The sequence below is a fragment of the Fistularia commersonii genome, chromosome 26, assembly GCF_037954325.1.
Source record: "Fistularia commersonii isolate RoL2024-O1a breed Wild chromosome 26, RoL_Fcom_v1.0, whole genome shotgun sequence".
NCBI classification, from domain to species: Eukaryota; Metazoa; Chordata; class Actinopteri; order Syngnathiformes; family Fistulariidae; genus Fistularia; species Fistularia commersonii.
Window position 1 is genome coordinate 10,537,505 of NC_141309.1, and position 15,753 is coordinate 10,553,257.

Genomic DNA, 15,753 nt, shown 5'->3' on the forward strand with positions numbered 1-15,753 from the left:
CATGTGGCAGTACAAGTCCAGCCTCAGAAATAGAGCTGTGAACACCATCTGTCATGCTCTCTCTCCCCGTCTGTTAGGCTGACTGCAAGTAAAAGGGAAAATGATGCTCTCAGAACTGCATTTGAAGGACGTGGGTGCCGATTGTCGTAGGTGTGGGTTTACGGGGTGTGCGGGGGGTGGGGGGAGGGTGCATGAGTAACTCTTGCTGACAAAGGGAAGCACTCACCCACACGGAGGAGAAGGGCTGTTGGGCAAGTGGGTATTCCTGGCCCACCCGCAACACTCCTACCTATTGGCTCTTGTCAGAGGATTCCTAGCAAAAGTTATGTATACATATTACACAAACTCATTGCTCATCTACTCCTCTAAGGCTAAGGTATGTTAACAGCCTATGTGAAATTGTTCACTTTTCACATATTCAGCAAAATAACCTACATGATGATGCCTAGAACAGGTTTACCAAGTAACTCTAGACCAAGTAGAGCTACATAATTTTCAACTAATCTTGTTCTTTTGGTCACTAGCCACAACTCTTGGCCGTGGAAAAGGGTAGGAACATAGATCGACCCGTAAATTGAGAACTGAGCCAAAAAGCGAAGCTCTGTAGGCCAATGAGTCCGCATTATTTCTGCTGTAACATCGATGTCCTGCCACTCAATTTTTTTGTCATTTGTGAACAAAAGCCCAAGATACTTGAATTCCTCCATTTGGGGCAAGATGGTATCCATGATATGATAAATTTACTCCATCTTTTTTGGCTCAGGATCATGGCCTCAGATTTGGAGGTGCTGATTCTCATCCCAGCTGCTTCACATTTTGGCTGCAAACCAGTCCAGTGAAGGCTTGAGATCATGGCGGATCAAGCAAACAGAATCACATAATGTGCAAAAGAGCAGAGAGCAAATATTGAGGCCACCAAAACAGATCCCCTCAACAACTTGGCTGCGACTAGAAATTCTTTCCAAACTGGTTATAAACAGCAACCAAGCAAACCCTGACCCTCTTACCCCTGACCCGAGGATGGTACTCAACCACACCCTACAGTACTCCCTGTGGGATGCGGTCAAATGTCTTCCACAAGTTTACAGGTAACCTGGTTGGGCAACCTCAAATGCATCCAGCACCCTGCTGAGGGTACATGATGGAAACCTCCTCTCCAAGAACCCTGACTACACCTTACCGGGGAGCCTCAGAAAATTTGATCCCCTTGAAGTTGGAAAACCCCCTCCAGTCTACCTTTTTGAAGAGGTGGACCACCACCAAGGTCTGCAAATCCAGAGGCACTGATCCAGATATCCACACAATGTTGCAGAGGTGTGAAGGCCAAGACAGTCATCCACACTATACACAATGTTGACAGTGCACTGCTTCTCCCACTTTGGCCACCAGATAGTCGACCAGAATCACCTGGAAGTCATTCTTCATGGTCTTGCCAAACTCCTGCCATGCCTGTGTTTTTGCCTTGGCAACAACCTAAGCTGCATTCTAATTGGTCCATGAGTGCCTCTTGGCCTATTCTGGAACCCCATAGGCCAAAAAGGCCATATAGGACTCCTACAGCTTTACAGCATCCCTCACCTTAAGGTGTCCACAAACAGGTTGAGGGGTTGCAACCACAGAAGGTACCAACCACCTTACAGCTCTGGTCTGCTGCTTCAACAAAGAAGGCCCACTCTCCCTCAATGTCCCCTGCCTCCCCCCAGGGGACTGTGCCAGACATTCCCAACAGATCCTTACAATTCCTTCTGGCCTACAAGCCTGACTAGCATCCTCCCCCACCATCAGAGCCAACTCACCATCAGGTGGTGATCAGTTGACAGCTACGCCCCTGTCGTCACCCAAATATCTAAGATATGCAGTTGAAGGCCCCATGGCAAGACCACAAAGTTGATCATCAATCTGTGGTCTAAGGTGTCCTGCTGCAAAGTGATCATATACCCACCTTAATGCCTATAATTGAGTCTGTTATGGCTAGTCTGTGATAATTGCAAACGTCCGGGAGTGAAAATAAAATTCAGGTTCTCATGGCGGTTAGGGATAGGGGATGGTCAACTGGATTGAACCCTGACATAGAGGTACCAAGCCAGGAGACATTAGATAAAGCCTCTCACCGGGGACAACTCCAAATTGTAAAAGAGCTGAACCCTTGTCAAAGAGACTGGTTCCAGAGCCCAAGCTGTGCATCAAGGCAACTCTGACTATATCTTGTCCTGTACCTCTTGTCCTGTACCTCTTGGCCCTGCACAACAGCTCAGGCTCCTTTCCTGACAGAGAGGTGCATTCCACATCCCATGAGCCAGCATCCCTGCAGCAAAGGGTTGGACCTTCAAGGTCCCTGCCGATGGCTGTCACCCTGGTGACACCGCACTTAACCCCCTTAAGGCCTCTCATGTATGGTGGACCCATAGGAAGGGGAACTCCTTCTGTCCTCCTTTTTCCCTTTTGGATTGTGCCAGGCTGACCCCCATGGGGAAGCCCAGCCAACAGGTGCTCGCCATCAAGTCCCACCTGCAGGCCTGGCTCTAGAGGTCGCCCCATGTGATCCAAATGCAGGTGAGGGAGTTTCTCTGTGTTTTTTCTCTGTGGGCTAATGAATCAAAACTTTGCCTGGTACCTCACCAAGGACCCTTTTGCCTTGAGTGAACCTATCAAGGGCTTAAAGTCCCTTGGTTCTTTAAGTAATAATAGCCCTCTGCAGTTGGCAAGATGGCATCACTATGGCAACCTGTGACTACATGATGAAGCTTCCCAGCTGATGAAAGTCTGCTCATGAGACTGAAACATTTTGCCATATCATCTTATACTCCTGACTGTCCTGAGTAGGGGGAGCAGCCAAATCAGGCTGAACACTATGCTGCTGAGCATTGAGCATTTTTTCAGGACAAATTAAGGATTTTTTTATATATCAACAAACTTCAAGATGCTTCTAAATTGGTGTTAGTATAATTTGTTGGAGTAACAGGCCATTTTTCACTTCTTCGTTACTGCCAGTCTGACTTATCTGACTTTGTTTCTGAAATACAATTGGTTAGACATGAGAGTAAACTAAGATAGAATGAAGAATTGTTATCTCAACACCGAGACTTGAGTTAAGCGTGATATCTGCCTCTCAACTTTGGTGTTCGAATTGACAATCCTGGTTACTTTCCATGGGAAGATCAGAGGTCAGGGTCAAATATACAACACCTCAAGGCTGCTTGGCTTCAAGATCCTTCAGCAGGCCAGTCTCTCTTTTGCACATAATGGAACATAGGCTACATGTTTGCAGGGGGTTTCCCAGCCTGTACCCCTATTAGCTAAACTACTTCGGAAGGCTTCTGGGAAGATCAGCAAATATAATAATGCGCCTCTTGCAAATTTCCAACCACAATCATCCTGTTATGTACACTGATGCAGTTTTTGACTGAGGATGTTGTCAAATCACCTAATATTCCAACCACAAATTCTCCATTAGCTGCTGAGACTCTTCTGAGACTTCTCTGTCAACAAACATTACATTAAACATGTAAGACTGAAAATTACCATTTTAATCCCTTCGTCCCTTTCAGCTTCTGCTCTTCCGCTTTGCTTGCTTTGTGATTCACATTCACCACAATGAGTGGGTATTCCCCTAGTTTCCAGTTGCATAGTCATTGTCACATTTGCAGTATGTGGCACAGGAGAGTTAATTTGTTGGTTTGTTTGTTTGTCTGTCTGTTGGTTTGCTTGTTCTTAAGGAATTAAATACTCTGAAAAATGTCTTAAGATTGAATACTGCCTGAATATGTGGATTCTTGATCTCATAATTTTAATGTTCTTGGCTAATTAATTTATTGTGTTGCCTTCCTTTTTTTAATTAAGTTTCTTTATAGAAAAAAACAAAACAAAAAAACCAACATTTTCATTTCATTAATGTATATTGTGCATTCATCGGAACAAGATATTACAACTTTATAACTGAACTTTTGATATTAGAGATAAATTCATGATATTATCAGTTTTTTCAGATTACAGCCATTAAAGAAGCTTTCTAACTGTAGTCACATTTTCCTCTGTTGAACACAGCACAGTGAACTGCACCACATCTTGGTTCTAATACAAAGTGCTTAAAAATGTGCATTTTCCCAAACAGTTCATGCACAAATACCACTATTGTATGATATAATGTTTTTTTAACTTGAGGACACCTGTATTCCAGTGCTACAAGTTAGGTGTAAATATTCAGTCTCAACCAATATGTTCCTTGATAGTCACATACATACTTCCATTTTCATTTCTCAGCAGTTGAAATGACTTGAGTGCAAATATCTGGGGGTTGAATCAAATAAGCTGTAAATGTTTCCTATAAATGCTAGTTTTTACTGAAAATAAACTGACTATTGTTTTACTGTGATTTATATAGTGCTTCAAATCCCATATTACTCAGGTAAATTAATTGTGTAACTTTCATCAGTGTGCAAATATATGGGACCATTACAGTAACCACAGCTACTGTACATTCATCTTATGGAACATGACTTTTACTCTCCGCTGGTGGCCAGGGCACAGGCGCCAAAAATATTATAGTTTCTTTCGATGGGCATCTTAGATGCTTTCTGCTAAGAGTTCCCCTATTCATTCTCAGTAAAGGTACTGGAAATGAAATGAAAATGAAAACAACAACTTTGTTTTTATGAAGCTTTTCTCTTTAAAGTACCCCATTCATTTATATATGAATGCAGTTTGAGCAATAGCATCTGAAATGACAACAGCATTTATGTATTTCGAATTGCAATAACAATTACAACTGAATTAAATTTCTTTTTACTGATATTCTTTTGTGGGGATTTTATATAAATTTTGTGTCACAAAATAATACAAATTCCACAGATGGTGGTTATTTCCGCTCAATATTTTCCCCCACTAACCTCCTCCCCCAGGACCCTAAGCCATGATCCCGAAAGGAAAAATTGGTAAAAAAAAAAAAAAAGATATCGATAAGGAAAAAAAAAGAATAAGCAATGACCAAGTAATGAAAGTTAACAGGCAAGACAGAGCTGATCAGAACTATGTAGAAGACCCTTGAAATGGCGATAACTATATACATACATATATATATATAGGACTTACTTATTTCATGCTGTGCACAGTATTCCAAAAAAGGTGGGTTAGTCATCTTGTTTGTACTAAACTCATGGGTGTCAAGCAGAGAATGCTGTGTACTGCTGAGTTATTTTCTTCACTTTTGGCAGAGCAATATTTTCCCATTTGCATTGAGTGTAGTCTTTTCACTTACACAACCTCTGGTCAAAATCAAATGTAATCATGTAAGAGCTAATTCAAGTGGTCTTGAGTACTGTTGTCTAGTTTTTATATAATAAAAGTGGCTGGCAAATTTTGAGACTGATCTGCAAATGGGAAATCTGATTTTTTTTCTAATTAAAATAATATTCCTGTAGTTTATGAGAACTGATACTCAACGGGCTGATGACGATTGCTATTTCCACAGATGTACGAATGATTGATTGTAGTTGCTCTGATGTAAGCTTTACAACTTCTGCGTTTAGCTCTTTTTCAATTTAAAAACCAGAAAGATGCAAGTTTAGAGCTTATTTCATCGCATGTTTTAATAAAGATGTTCCAGGGTAGAACTTTGTGTGTTTGGGTGAATTAATTCAATTTAGGACTCTTAAGCTATATGACAGGAGAGGAAGAGGGGTTTGTGCATGGTGCATGTCCTCTCCAGCTGTTGCTGTTGATCTCTGTTTTCATGACATTTTTGGGGTATGCTCCTTAAAATTTGAAATATAGTCTTAAAGTTTATGGTGTCTAGTCTTAAATCTCTCGTCCTTAAGGTCTAGGTATAACTTGGTTCTTGGGATATGGTTGACTTTATCGAGGGATAACATCCATAGCATGTAATATAAATGGTGGCATGTAAATCTAAAACTTGTATAAAGAGAGTTCAAATTGAGTTCAACTGTTTCACCTTATTAAATGCATTTTTTTACCCTTAGATAGTGGGCTTATCTAAAAAAGTCAGGTTTTCAACATGAATTCTAAGCGTTTCCAGCTACCACATTTGAATTGAATTTTACTACACATATTTAGCCACAAAACTTTTCAGAGGGGGTGTTTCTGTAATATATAGAATACATAATAATAACATACACATTGAAGACATATTAAAGGCTGGACATTTCTAATAAACACAATTAACACAGCAAGGTACTGTCAATCATTTAGTGGTCCGAACTTTTCACGCTCTGTGCCCCGCCCCCACTGCAGGGTCCCTGAGGGAGGCCGCCCACCATGTGAGAATGTCCTGTAGATTAGTGTGAGCGAGTTGTCACTCTCCAGTGATCATCAGGAGTCAGCAACCCTGAGGCTGTGAGCTTTGTGCCAGACAACATCAAACAATATAACCACACTTATAATATAGTTTATAATACAGTATACTAATATAGTGTGTGACAACATGTTTTTATATTTTTATTTTTCTGTGTCATATTGACTTGCCTTGTGTGATTTTGCTGAAATTTTAGTATTTCATGAATTTGCTGTTGTTTTCTACCTTGATGAATTGCAATGGAATTATAAGGGCAGAAGGTGCGGTGGAGAGCGAGCAAGAGCCGAGCAGCAAGATATGAGAAAATGTTGCACGCTCAAATGTTGACTATCTGTTGCTATGGCAATGGTTTTTGAATCCTGCAGACTGCAGGACTCTTGCTATTTTCTAAATAAAGCCTTTTTTCTCACTCATCAGTGGATGAAGTTTCACACAGCTGAAATATATCTTCTGAATTTTACCCATATGGATAAGCACACTATACATTTACTACTAAACCTTGTCAACAGCTTTTGTAGGACTGTAGATGATATTACGCATAGCAGAGGTCATTTCTTTACATATGTAAAGTAAATCTGAAAATGGAAATTTACTATGACAGCAAATGTGCAAAGTTCCAAATTCATTTCTGTCAGTCTGTTCGGGTTTGCAGGAACATGATTTGTCCAAACCTTACTTGTTCAGCTTCCAGATCACTCACTTTGCATATAATTTAAGTCACCCTGCAAAATGAAGACTGTGTCTAATACTTCTGCTTACAAATCTACAAAAGAAGGCATATTTATAAGTTACTGATTAGAAACTGAATAAGAGGGATCAAATTTGCTTGCCGTCAGTTGTTAAATGCCTTTATCTCATCATAAAGAGATCCTAATTGCTGTGCGTAAATGGTTTATATATCATCCCCAAGATGTCTCATTATTCAAACCAGCGATGCTATTTTTCTTATAATCTTGGTTGGTTAAGTGTCCATCCCCGAAGAGAAGTACACTCAGATATTTTCACTCCTATTATAATCTTAGCTTGCTTTATTTATTTATTTATTTATTTATTTATTTATCTATTTATTTTCTCTGTCAAACTGAGGACTCCAATCAAGGGAGAGGAGGAAAAGTGGTGTTTGTCTTGCATGTGTTTTGTCCATCTGCTGTACCCAGCAACACAGTACCTTTGTCACCCTGTGGGGGGAGCCTGTGCTTGGAGAAATGAGGAGAGAAACAGGTGCCGAGAGCAGATATTTGATGCCTGTGATGGGGACTTCCATGTTTACCTCAAGTGGGTTTTGGGCCATTTCACAGACAACATATTTAGCCCTTTTCCTCCTACTCAAGGATGCAGCCGTCTTGTAGTGAGCAGCCAAGTCTATTAAACAAACATTCTTGTGTGCAATTTGCAGCGTAAAGTGTCTGACTGTGGGCTTCCTGATGATGAGAGAGTACAACCTGGGAAATATACAGTAGAAAATGCCTTCTAGTCTGCATATTTTTTTCTTTTTGCACACTGAGTGCCATGATGTCTGTTCCTACACATAAAGGAGATAAGACAATAAATAATGTGGAAAGATGCAACCGGGAAAACCAAATGCTGCTTTAATTTACTCTGTAATTGTCTTGAAGTTTTTTGATTGGCATAACAAATGTTTAGGTTTTGAATTTATCATAGTTAAATCAATGTTGTTGTATGAACTGCTTAAAGCCAAAACATTTTAAATGATACCCTCCTAAAAATCTCTAATTATTTGGTTTTATGCATCTCAATTTTCTTTACCAGGTAATAACATACGACTGTACAACTATCAGAATTGGCTAATAGCGAATAACCGTCGAAACATTTTTCGTATTTCTCCTATAGGTATTGATCTGGGACATTACTCCGACAGACTAAAGTATTTGGCTTTGGCAAAGATCTTACAGAAGCAAAATTGAAGTTTAAGACAAGCCACCTCACACAAATGCCATGTGCAGTGCACACCTTACTGTCCCTCTTTATAAGTCAGTATCTCATCTTTCCAGATGGAGCCTTGATAGGGACTGATATATTCATATTAAAAAAAACTGTTGTTTTTTTTTTTGTCTATACTAACAGGGTAGCACCCTCAGGAAAGGCCAGATACGTGGTACAACCCTCACTGGTGCGTATGGGTTTCACTTTTTACATTTGTTTTATGATGTTGCTGCTTTGCTCAGCATTGCAGTGTTGAATAAAAACACAATCGAGAAGGGACTTCTGATTGGATTTCGCGAACCCTTGTAGAAAACATAAGATCGATTCAGTGAAGAAAAAAGTTGTCGTGCTCATGCTTTTTTTTGTTTGTTTTAACTTGAAATTCATTCATAATTGCATGTTTTTGACTTTTTTACCAAGTTACTTTCATTCCTTGTGTGTCACTGCAGACTATTATCCTCCAACCCCACCTCAGAGGTCCGGTTTCCACCGTTACCAGTTCATGCTGTTTGAGAAGCCTCCAAATACACCGGTGTCACTCACCGAGCAGGAGATGACATCTCGTGGTAAAAGCTCCCCACACCAGCTTTTTAAAATCTGCAACACTGCTGGGGTCTGCAGCATCATCTATCATATACCAACACTAATCAACACAACTGCCAGCAGTTTTTTTTTTGTTGAATCAGCAGTAAAAAATAAAATAAAAAAAGGATACAGCACACATTTTAAACTAAAATTTAAAGTTATAGATTTATATGATGAAATCTTTTCCCTCGGCTTCACATGCTACTGCAGATATTTTTGTTAGAATTACTGTTAGATTATTCTATTTGAGGTTGTGTCATTTTACAACATTAGATTAATTATTGCTTAATTTGTTTGAGTGGGCTTAATCCAATATTGTGATGAAATAACCATATTACGTGTCAACAAATAGATCAGTCACACTATTTATGCTGACAGTATTAGCAATTTCATTTATGACACCATAGCATTCAGTGTTGACCCCATCCAGCTGGTTTTAACCCCAGATTTTGGTCAGTGATTTTTTTTTTCTTAACACGTGCTGTTACATGTAAGTTAATCAGAGTAATCCACGTCTTCTTGGCATCTCCATTTAACCTTTGCCCGACAACGTTATCGAGTGAAAAGTTCATTTCAAGTTTAGCTTTCTCTGGCAAACACCTGTTTTGACCATGTCTTGTTAAATATCTGTCAGCAGCATCAAAACACATGTTCTGCAGTTTGTGTTTAGTTTATAAGTTAGACATAACGCCATACCTGCCAGGGTATTTCAAAAGACAAGCCCTCACAGCGAGCACAGTTATTGTTCTGTTTATACTTCAGGTCTTCCACCCCAGATGAATTCTCAGGGTAGGTGGGTGACTGCACTTGACTGTACAGTTCCTTGCAGGAGGCGTGTCTGTCTGTCTGTTCCACTCGGGTCATGCCTGGTGTTTGGGGGGAGATCGGGGCGGTTACAGACTTCAAGTGCTGTAGCTGTGAATGAGTGGAGCTGCCAGTCTCTGCTGTTTGAAGTTCTGATGGCTGTCTCGACAAACAATCCAGGAACATTAGACTGAGTTCTGTTTGAAGTCAGAGGAGACATAGTTTTTTTGGTATTTTTATGTATCCAAACTTGCATTTGGGGAGGATAAGATGAATTCATATTGTATTGCTAAGGTACTCATTATGTCAAATTTGGTTATGCTTAAGAAATGACTGCATGGAGGAAAAAAAAAAAGTGCTATTTTGATTTTTTTTTAATTTTTTTTATGCTAATTCAACAGAAGCATATTTATTCGGTGCTACCATCTCCGCTGCTTTACCGAATCGGACCCACCCATCCTTAATCTAGTGGATGAGTTTAACTCTGTTGTATCGCTTCCTCTCTCCGGCAAATTGTTTTTTCAATTAAAGGGAAATTAAATTAAGAAATCTGGTCCTCAATAATCAAATGTTTGACCGAATTGGTTAAACTCCGGTCGGGATAACTGTCCTTGTAAAGTGGGTGATAAAAAAATTGTCCGGCGTGATGTTTTAAGGAGAAAAGTGGGTTCATGATTTATTAATAGAAAATATAAATATCACTCATTGTTTGGCCAAACTCACTAATGTAACTGCTTTTGATCTTATTGAGCTCCATTAGGCCGCCATGGTCTTGGTACAATAAAGAGGAACAGAGGGAATACCATGTCTCCCCACCTCCTCCGTTAAGTATGTTCTCATATTAGCGTCTGTCCTCCCTCCATGTGCTTTGACATAGAGAGCATTTTTCACAGCCTATGACATTAATTGATATGATTTGCAAAGAGAGAGTATTTAGTTGTGGGTGGGAGACTCCTAATGATCATTTTCCACTTCCAGTCGCACAGCCATTGACTCAATTGCATTGCAAATTTGTTGTTGTTCATCTTTTTTTTTAATCACTGTCCATCATGACAATAAAAAAAATGAGAGAGGTGGAGCGGGGCTGCTGCAAGGAGGAGTTTGCTTTGCCTCCTGTGTTAAAGTTATGAATGTGGGTCAGTGACCTGGTGGAAACAGTTGGTTTGTTACACAAGGATCTACAGGGGGCTGCTCTCTTGGCACAGGAACATGATCATAGGGAATCCCCTTCAGTCTGGCTCAGGAAGGCTGTCCCTGACTGAACGCTGCCCCTGTGCCAGGGTGGGGGGCAGGCGTGGGCACGCAAGCCCTTGTGATACTTGTTAGCCACTTGGCAAGCTCTCAATGTGTCCTGCTACTGTTCATTGCTGCCGAGTCAGTTTGTTAAAGAAAACAGTGATACAATGCTGGGAAAGAAACCTTGACAGAGGCCATCGAGTGTTATTTCAGCCTGTACACTCTTCACACGTCCACCCCTCGGCATTCTCTTCTCCGCTCCAGAAGGAGCGACATCATCAGTGGTTAAAGGAACACCATCAGGAGTATTGGCTGAAAATTAAAGAAAACATCAAAAATGGAAAAAACGGTCACGCTTATTATATTTGTCCAAATGTTCCCTACATTTTTTTTTTTTGCTGTAAATTATGAAGTAGGGGATGAACACGACGATCCCATAGCGTGAATGAATGGATCACAGCAGAGTTAGCTGCTGGATGATGCGCGTTGCTCATCTTGCCTCCTAGAGCCCCTACTGCCAGCTCAGCACACTCCACAGTAATTGAAGCCATTTGCAATGTTGCAGTGTGGTAATGGGCAGATCCATGTCTACCACCCACCCACAGCCTCTACCATTAATCAGAGCTGCGTGGAGTCAAGAGAGCCAGGATTTGGTTGCTACAGCAGGCCCGAGTTGCAGCCAGGAGTCGGCTGTCTTAAAGAAACACTTTGAGGTTTCGAATTCTTAGTAGCTCTTTTTTTTTTTTTTTTTCGTTTGTTTATTTTTACATGAAGTAGTTGTTGGTTTGGTATTCAGTGCCACTCACTAGTTATTTATATACGCGTTTTGTTTTGTTTTGTTTTTTATATACTTTATCAATCCATCATTGGGAAATTCCTTTTCCATTTAACCCATCGTGAATGAACCAGGAGCAGTTGGCTGCCATCTATCAGTGCCAGGGGAGAAGTTAGGGGTTCAGTGTTTTGCTCAACAACACTTTGACACACTGAGAGGAGCCGGGAAACGAACCGGTAATGTTCGGCTCCGTGGACGATCGCATGGTTATCAGCAAGATAAGCATCATCTGTGTACTTCTACCATCCAGTGTACTGGGATTTCTGATTTTTCTTTCTTTTATGGTTTAAAACTAAATAGATATGGTTGACTTTTTGAAAGTTGTTTGGAAAAAGAGTTCTGGCTATGTGTATATTTTTATCACAGATAATAACAATGGATTTGCATAAAAAGGATGAGGATGGAACAAAGATCCAGGGCTAAAGCCAAGCAAGGGATCATAAGGCAAACTGCCTGTAAGACAATTTATCGGATGATAATCCCTGAAAGGTTTTCAGTTTCTTTTACTCCTTTATCTCGCTAATGGCAAAATTAGTAATTCAATAATATAATTCCTTATTCCACCATTAGATATTGAAAATGTACATTCTTTGTACTTAAGACCCTAAAACACTTGATAGCAATTTACTTTTTATTACAATTACAATTTATATTTTATTGTATTTCTTATTCTCCCTCCTTCCTACTATTATCTATCATTGTTATGTTTTTGCTTGAAACTCTGGCACAACAATTTCCTTCGGGATGAATAAAGTTGTTCTTATCTTATCTTATCTTATCTTATCTTATCTTTAATGCTGAACCTGAAAGACATAGATTATGAACCAAAGATGTACTTTCATTAAAAGCTGAAATTATTTATGTTGTTCAAGCCGCTTAATCGGTCAATGCATGTCAGTGCAATGTATGTCTGTGAAACAATTCATGTGCTGTTTGAGAACCCATGAGTGTGTGCCATGTGTGCTAACAAAATTTCAGCCTTGTAGCCCCTCTCCAATGCACAGTATAGGCAAAATAACCTTAAACATTTTGTTTTCTGGAGAAAGGATGTATTCTAAAGATGACCAACTGAATATCTCCATATGGAGAAGAATATGGACCCCAAAGGACATAGAAAGCAGTTGGAAACAAAGTAGGCTACTATAATAAAAGCAGGCTGTATGTTTAGGGGGCCAGCCAAACATTACACTAGCAGTGGAACCGATGTCTAAAATGAGAATTATCCATCCTGAATCTTTATGGGCAGGACACATCTTATGGTTGATAGATTGTGTCTTATGCACCCAGTCCAACATGACCATTATATTGCTATCCAACTAATCATGCAAAAAAGAAAACACAGTGTGGCTTCCTGCAGACAGCATCCCTCATCCAACTACGATGAGCAGAATCACTTGCTTCTGAGTATTTTAGAGACACTATAAGAGGTTTAACAGGGACACCACCCACACCACTAAATGTAGCAGTTCTGTGTCACCTCACAGCATTCCTGATCTTCCTGCCATACTCGGAGAGACAAGCAAGGTGGAAACAAAAGACGAGGCTGGAAGACTTTAACGTCGCCCTCAGGTCCCACACTATCTGTCCTTTCCATGAGCAGGCAGATGGGAGAGGTGGAAACATGTATAACCCGCAAATAGGCACCTGCCTATTTTAAGGTCACTTGTAAGTCTAGGCATTTCCAGGATACCAACCAGTGTGATACCACCAGATATTGTGAATTTGTTGCATTTTGGATTGTGCCCAATGATTGCACAGCGTTAGACAGGATTATGTATGTAAAGCCTTACAAGCTCCACCGTATTTCGACTCTCCGTTTGATCGTCATTCTACAATAAGATGATCTTCAGTGTGACATCCTCCATTAGTGGAAAGATTGCCTGCAATCGGGCAGGTTCTCTCCATGAAAAAGAAAAAGTTAAAGTATTTATGCATGACCGTGAGGAGAGTCGAATCTGCGGCACGACTCCTGAACTATATTGCTGTGTTAAGTTTAGCTAAAAGCCGTTAACCCTGAAACTCTTTTTAAATTACCAACCCTGTCATGGACATCGGTGGAGTTCGGTGGTCTGCAGAGGCGAGGCATTACCTCTCAATGAAGACCGGGCCAGAGAGGTCATCGGGGTCGCGCCCTGTCATACAGACTGGTCGCTTTACTCCATTGCCCTTACCTGATTATCTGAGCCCTTTCTGCTAGCAGTTCTCATTCACAGAGAAGACCAGGTGTGATTCACTACTCATCTGGCCATAAATCAGTTTTTATTCATTACCCTCTCCAGCTGAGCTCTGAACCTGATCTGACCTCTTGGCAAACCCACACACACTGAGGCCTCGGTATAGGTTAAATCAGATTGGTCTCACGAGCTGAAAAGGCAGTCTGTAATAATTTAATTATATTGCGATTCCCATAGTATTAAAATTTCACTTGTAAAATAGATAATAGATAAATGGATAATTACAATCAAAATAATCAGCTGTAACCAGATAATATCTTCTTTTTTTTTTTGTTACATGCTGAAATCTATCCTCACAGAGCCTGACAAAGCAGAGCTTTAAACAAGACACTTTGCCAGGACTCTAAATGAATCATTATTTGTTGCTGTATCGTTGGGAGGTAAATTCATTGGAAGTGCGTGGCACCAGAATCGTTTGTTTCTTTTCCCAGATGTCGTCCATGATGCTGGAGGATAGAAACGGTCTCCCTGATGGTGAAAACAGCGACAGTTAAGGCCTGTAAAGCTGCTGCAGCGAGAGGTCAGAAGCAGTAACATTTGTATCCAGACAGTCAGACTCAGCCTCTACCTGTGAGACTATTGTCTCCACAGATTTTGACCATTTCAATAGTTGGCTCTCTTTTCAAAGATTATTTTTCCGATGCTTTCCTAAAGCAGCTGTTAATATAGTTACTCCACTCTGAAATATTGGAATGTCAGCGATTTCCTGGATGAAGGAGTCAGGAATTGTCTTATGTACATCCAATGACCCAAAGATGCAGACATATTGACATTTAGTTGTGTTGAGAATGTGATGGAATTTGAAAGTTTAATCCCCAGTGTTCTGTTAGCTTGGAGTAATAATTATGAATTTGTCTTTTTTCTTTTTTTTTTTTTTTTTTTCGCAAATGGGGTGGAAGCTGCGGAATTCAGAGGTTTTTAAAATGTAAGAAGTGATATTGTCATACCAGCCGGATGGCCGTCTGGTGTTTGTTTAAAAGGGGAGGGAGGAAAAACAGTCCAGGCGATTGAATCATATCTTCTTGCCAATACGTCCTTGCGTTCCCACCTCCATCATTACAGCAACATGTTTTATTTTCAGCAGCGCTGTTCTCAGTGACTCACATCCCAGAGCCTTGTGCTGCTCAGTTAGGCCTCAGATCTCTTTAACATGGATTGAGTGGTCATGAGGTATGCTCTTGTAATCAGCTGGAGATTGCACTAAGACCACACTAAATATGCAGTACGCATTATGACATTCAGTTGGAGTGCTTTTCGTCTAATACACGCAAACTTACATTCCTACGCTCTACTTGCAGTGTTGCATCAGGCTGAAAATAATTTGTGCTTTTCAGCTGATTTTCATTCCACATCTGGAAATCTCTGTGTACATCCAAGTGTTTCTGTGTCCCTTTGTTACAGGTAAATGGGATCTGCAGGCCTTTATTAAGAGGTTTGGTCTGGGGGCACCTGTGGCTACTCTGCAGTTCCTCACCCAAAACTACAAAGACTAAAGGATGGAGATGTCCAAGAGACGTCTCGGAAGAATCACCTGTATTTCATCAGGCATTTACTCCTGTACTATGAGCGCAGTTGCATAAATACTTCAGCAGCATATACGCTCTTTTGGTCTTTTCTTTATTAGTGAAGATGAAATACATTTTCTCATGGCGTTACATGGTTTTAATATTGCGCTATATCTCTGCCATGTGACCCGAAGTAAAGGATTCGGAAGATGGATTTTGACCTCACTGGGGATTTTCTATCAGTTTCCGAACTTCGTAGACAAGAAAGGGAAAAGGACCTCACAACTCAGTGTGGAAAGAGTT

General features: G+C 40.4%; 1 protein-coding gene across 1 annotated transcript in view; it reads left to right on the top strand.

Annotated features, from left to right (window-relative positions):
- pebp4 (phosphatidylethanolamine binding protein 4) overlaps window positions 1-15,529 on the top strand; it is a 53,761-nt gene extending 38,232 nt beyond the window's left edge. The window contains exons 5-7 of the mRNA XM_086174100.1: window positions 8,393-8,438; window positions 8,701-8,817; window positions 15,347-15,529. Of these exons, the coding sequence (XP_086030226.1) occupies window positions 8,393-8,438; window positions 8,701-8,817; window positions 15,347-15,438 (255 nt within the window). The 3' untranslated portion in view covers window positions 15,439-15,529. The remainder of the gene's footprint in view (window positions 1-8,392; window positions 8,439-8,700; window positions 8,818-15,346) is intronic.
- Window positions 15,530-15,753: the final 224 nt, after the last annotated feature.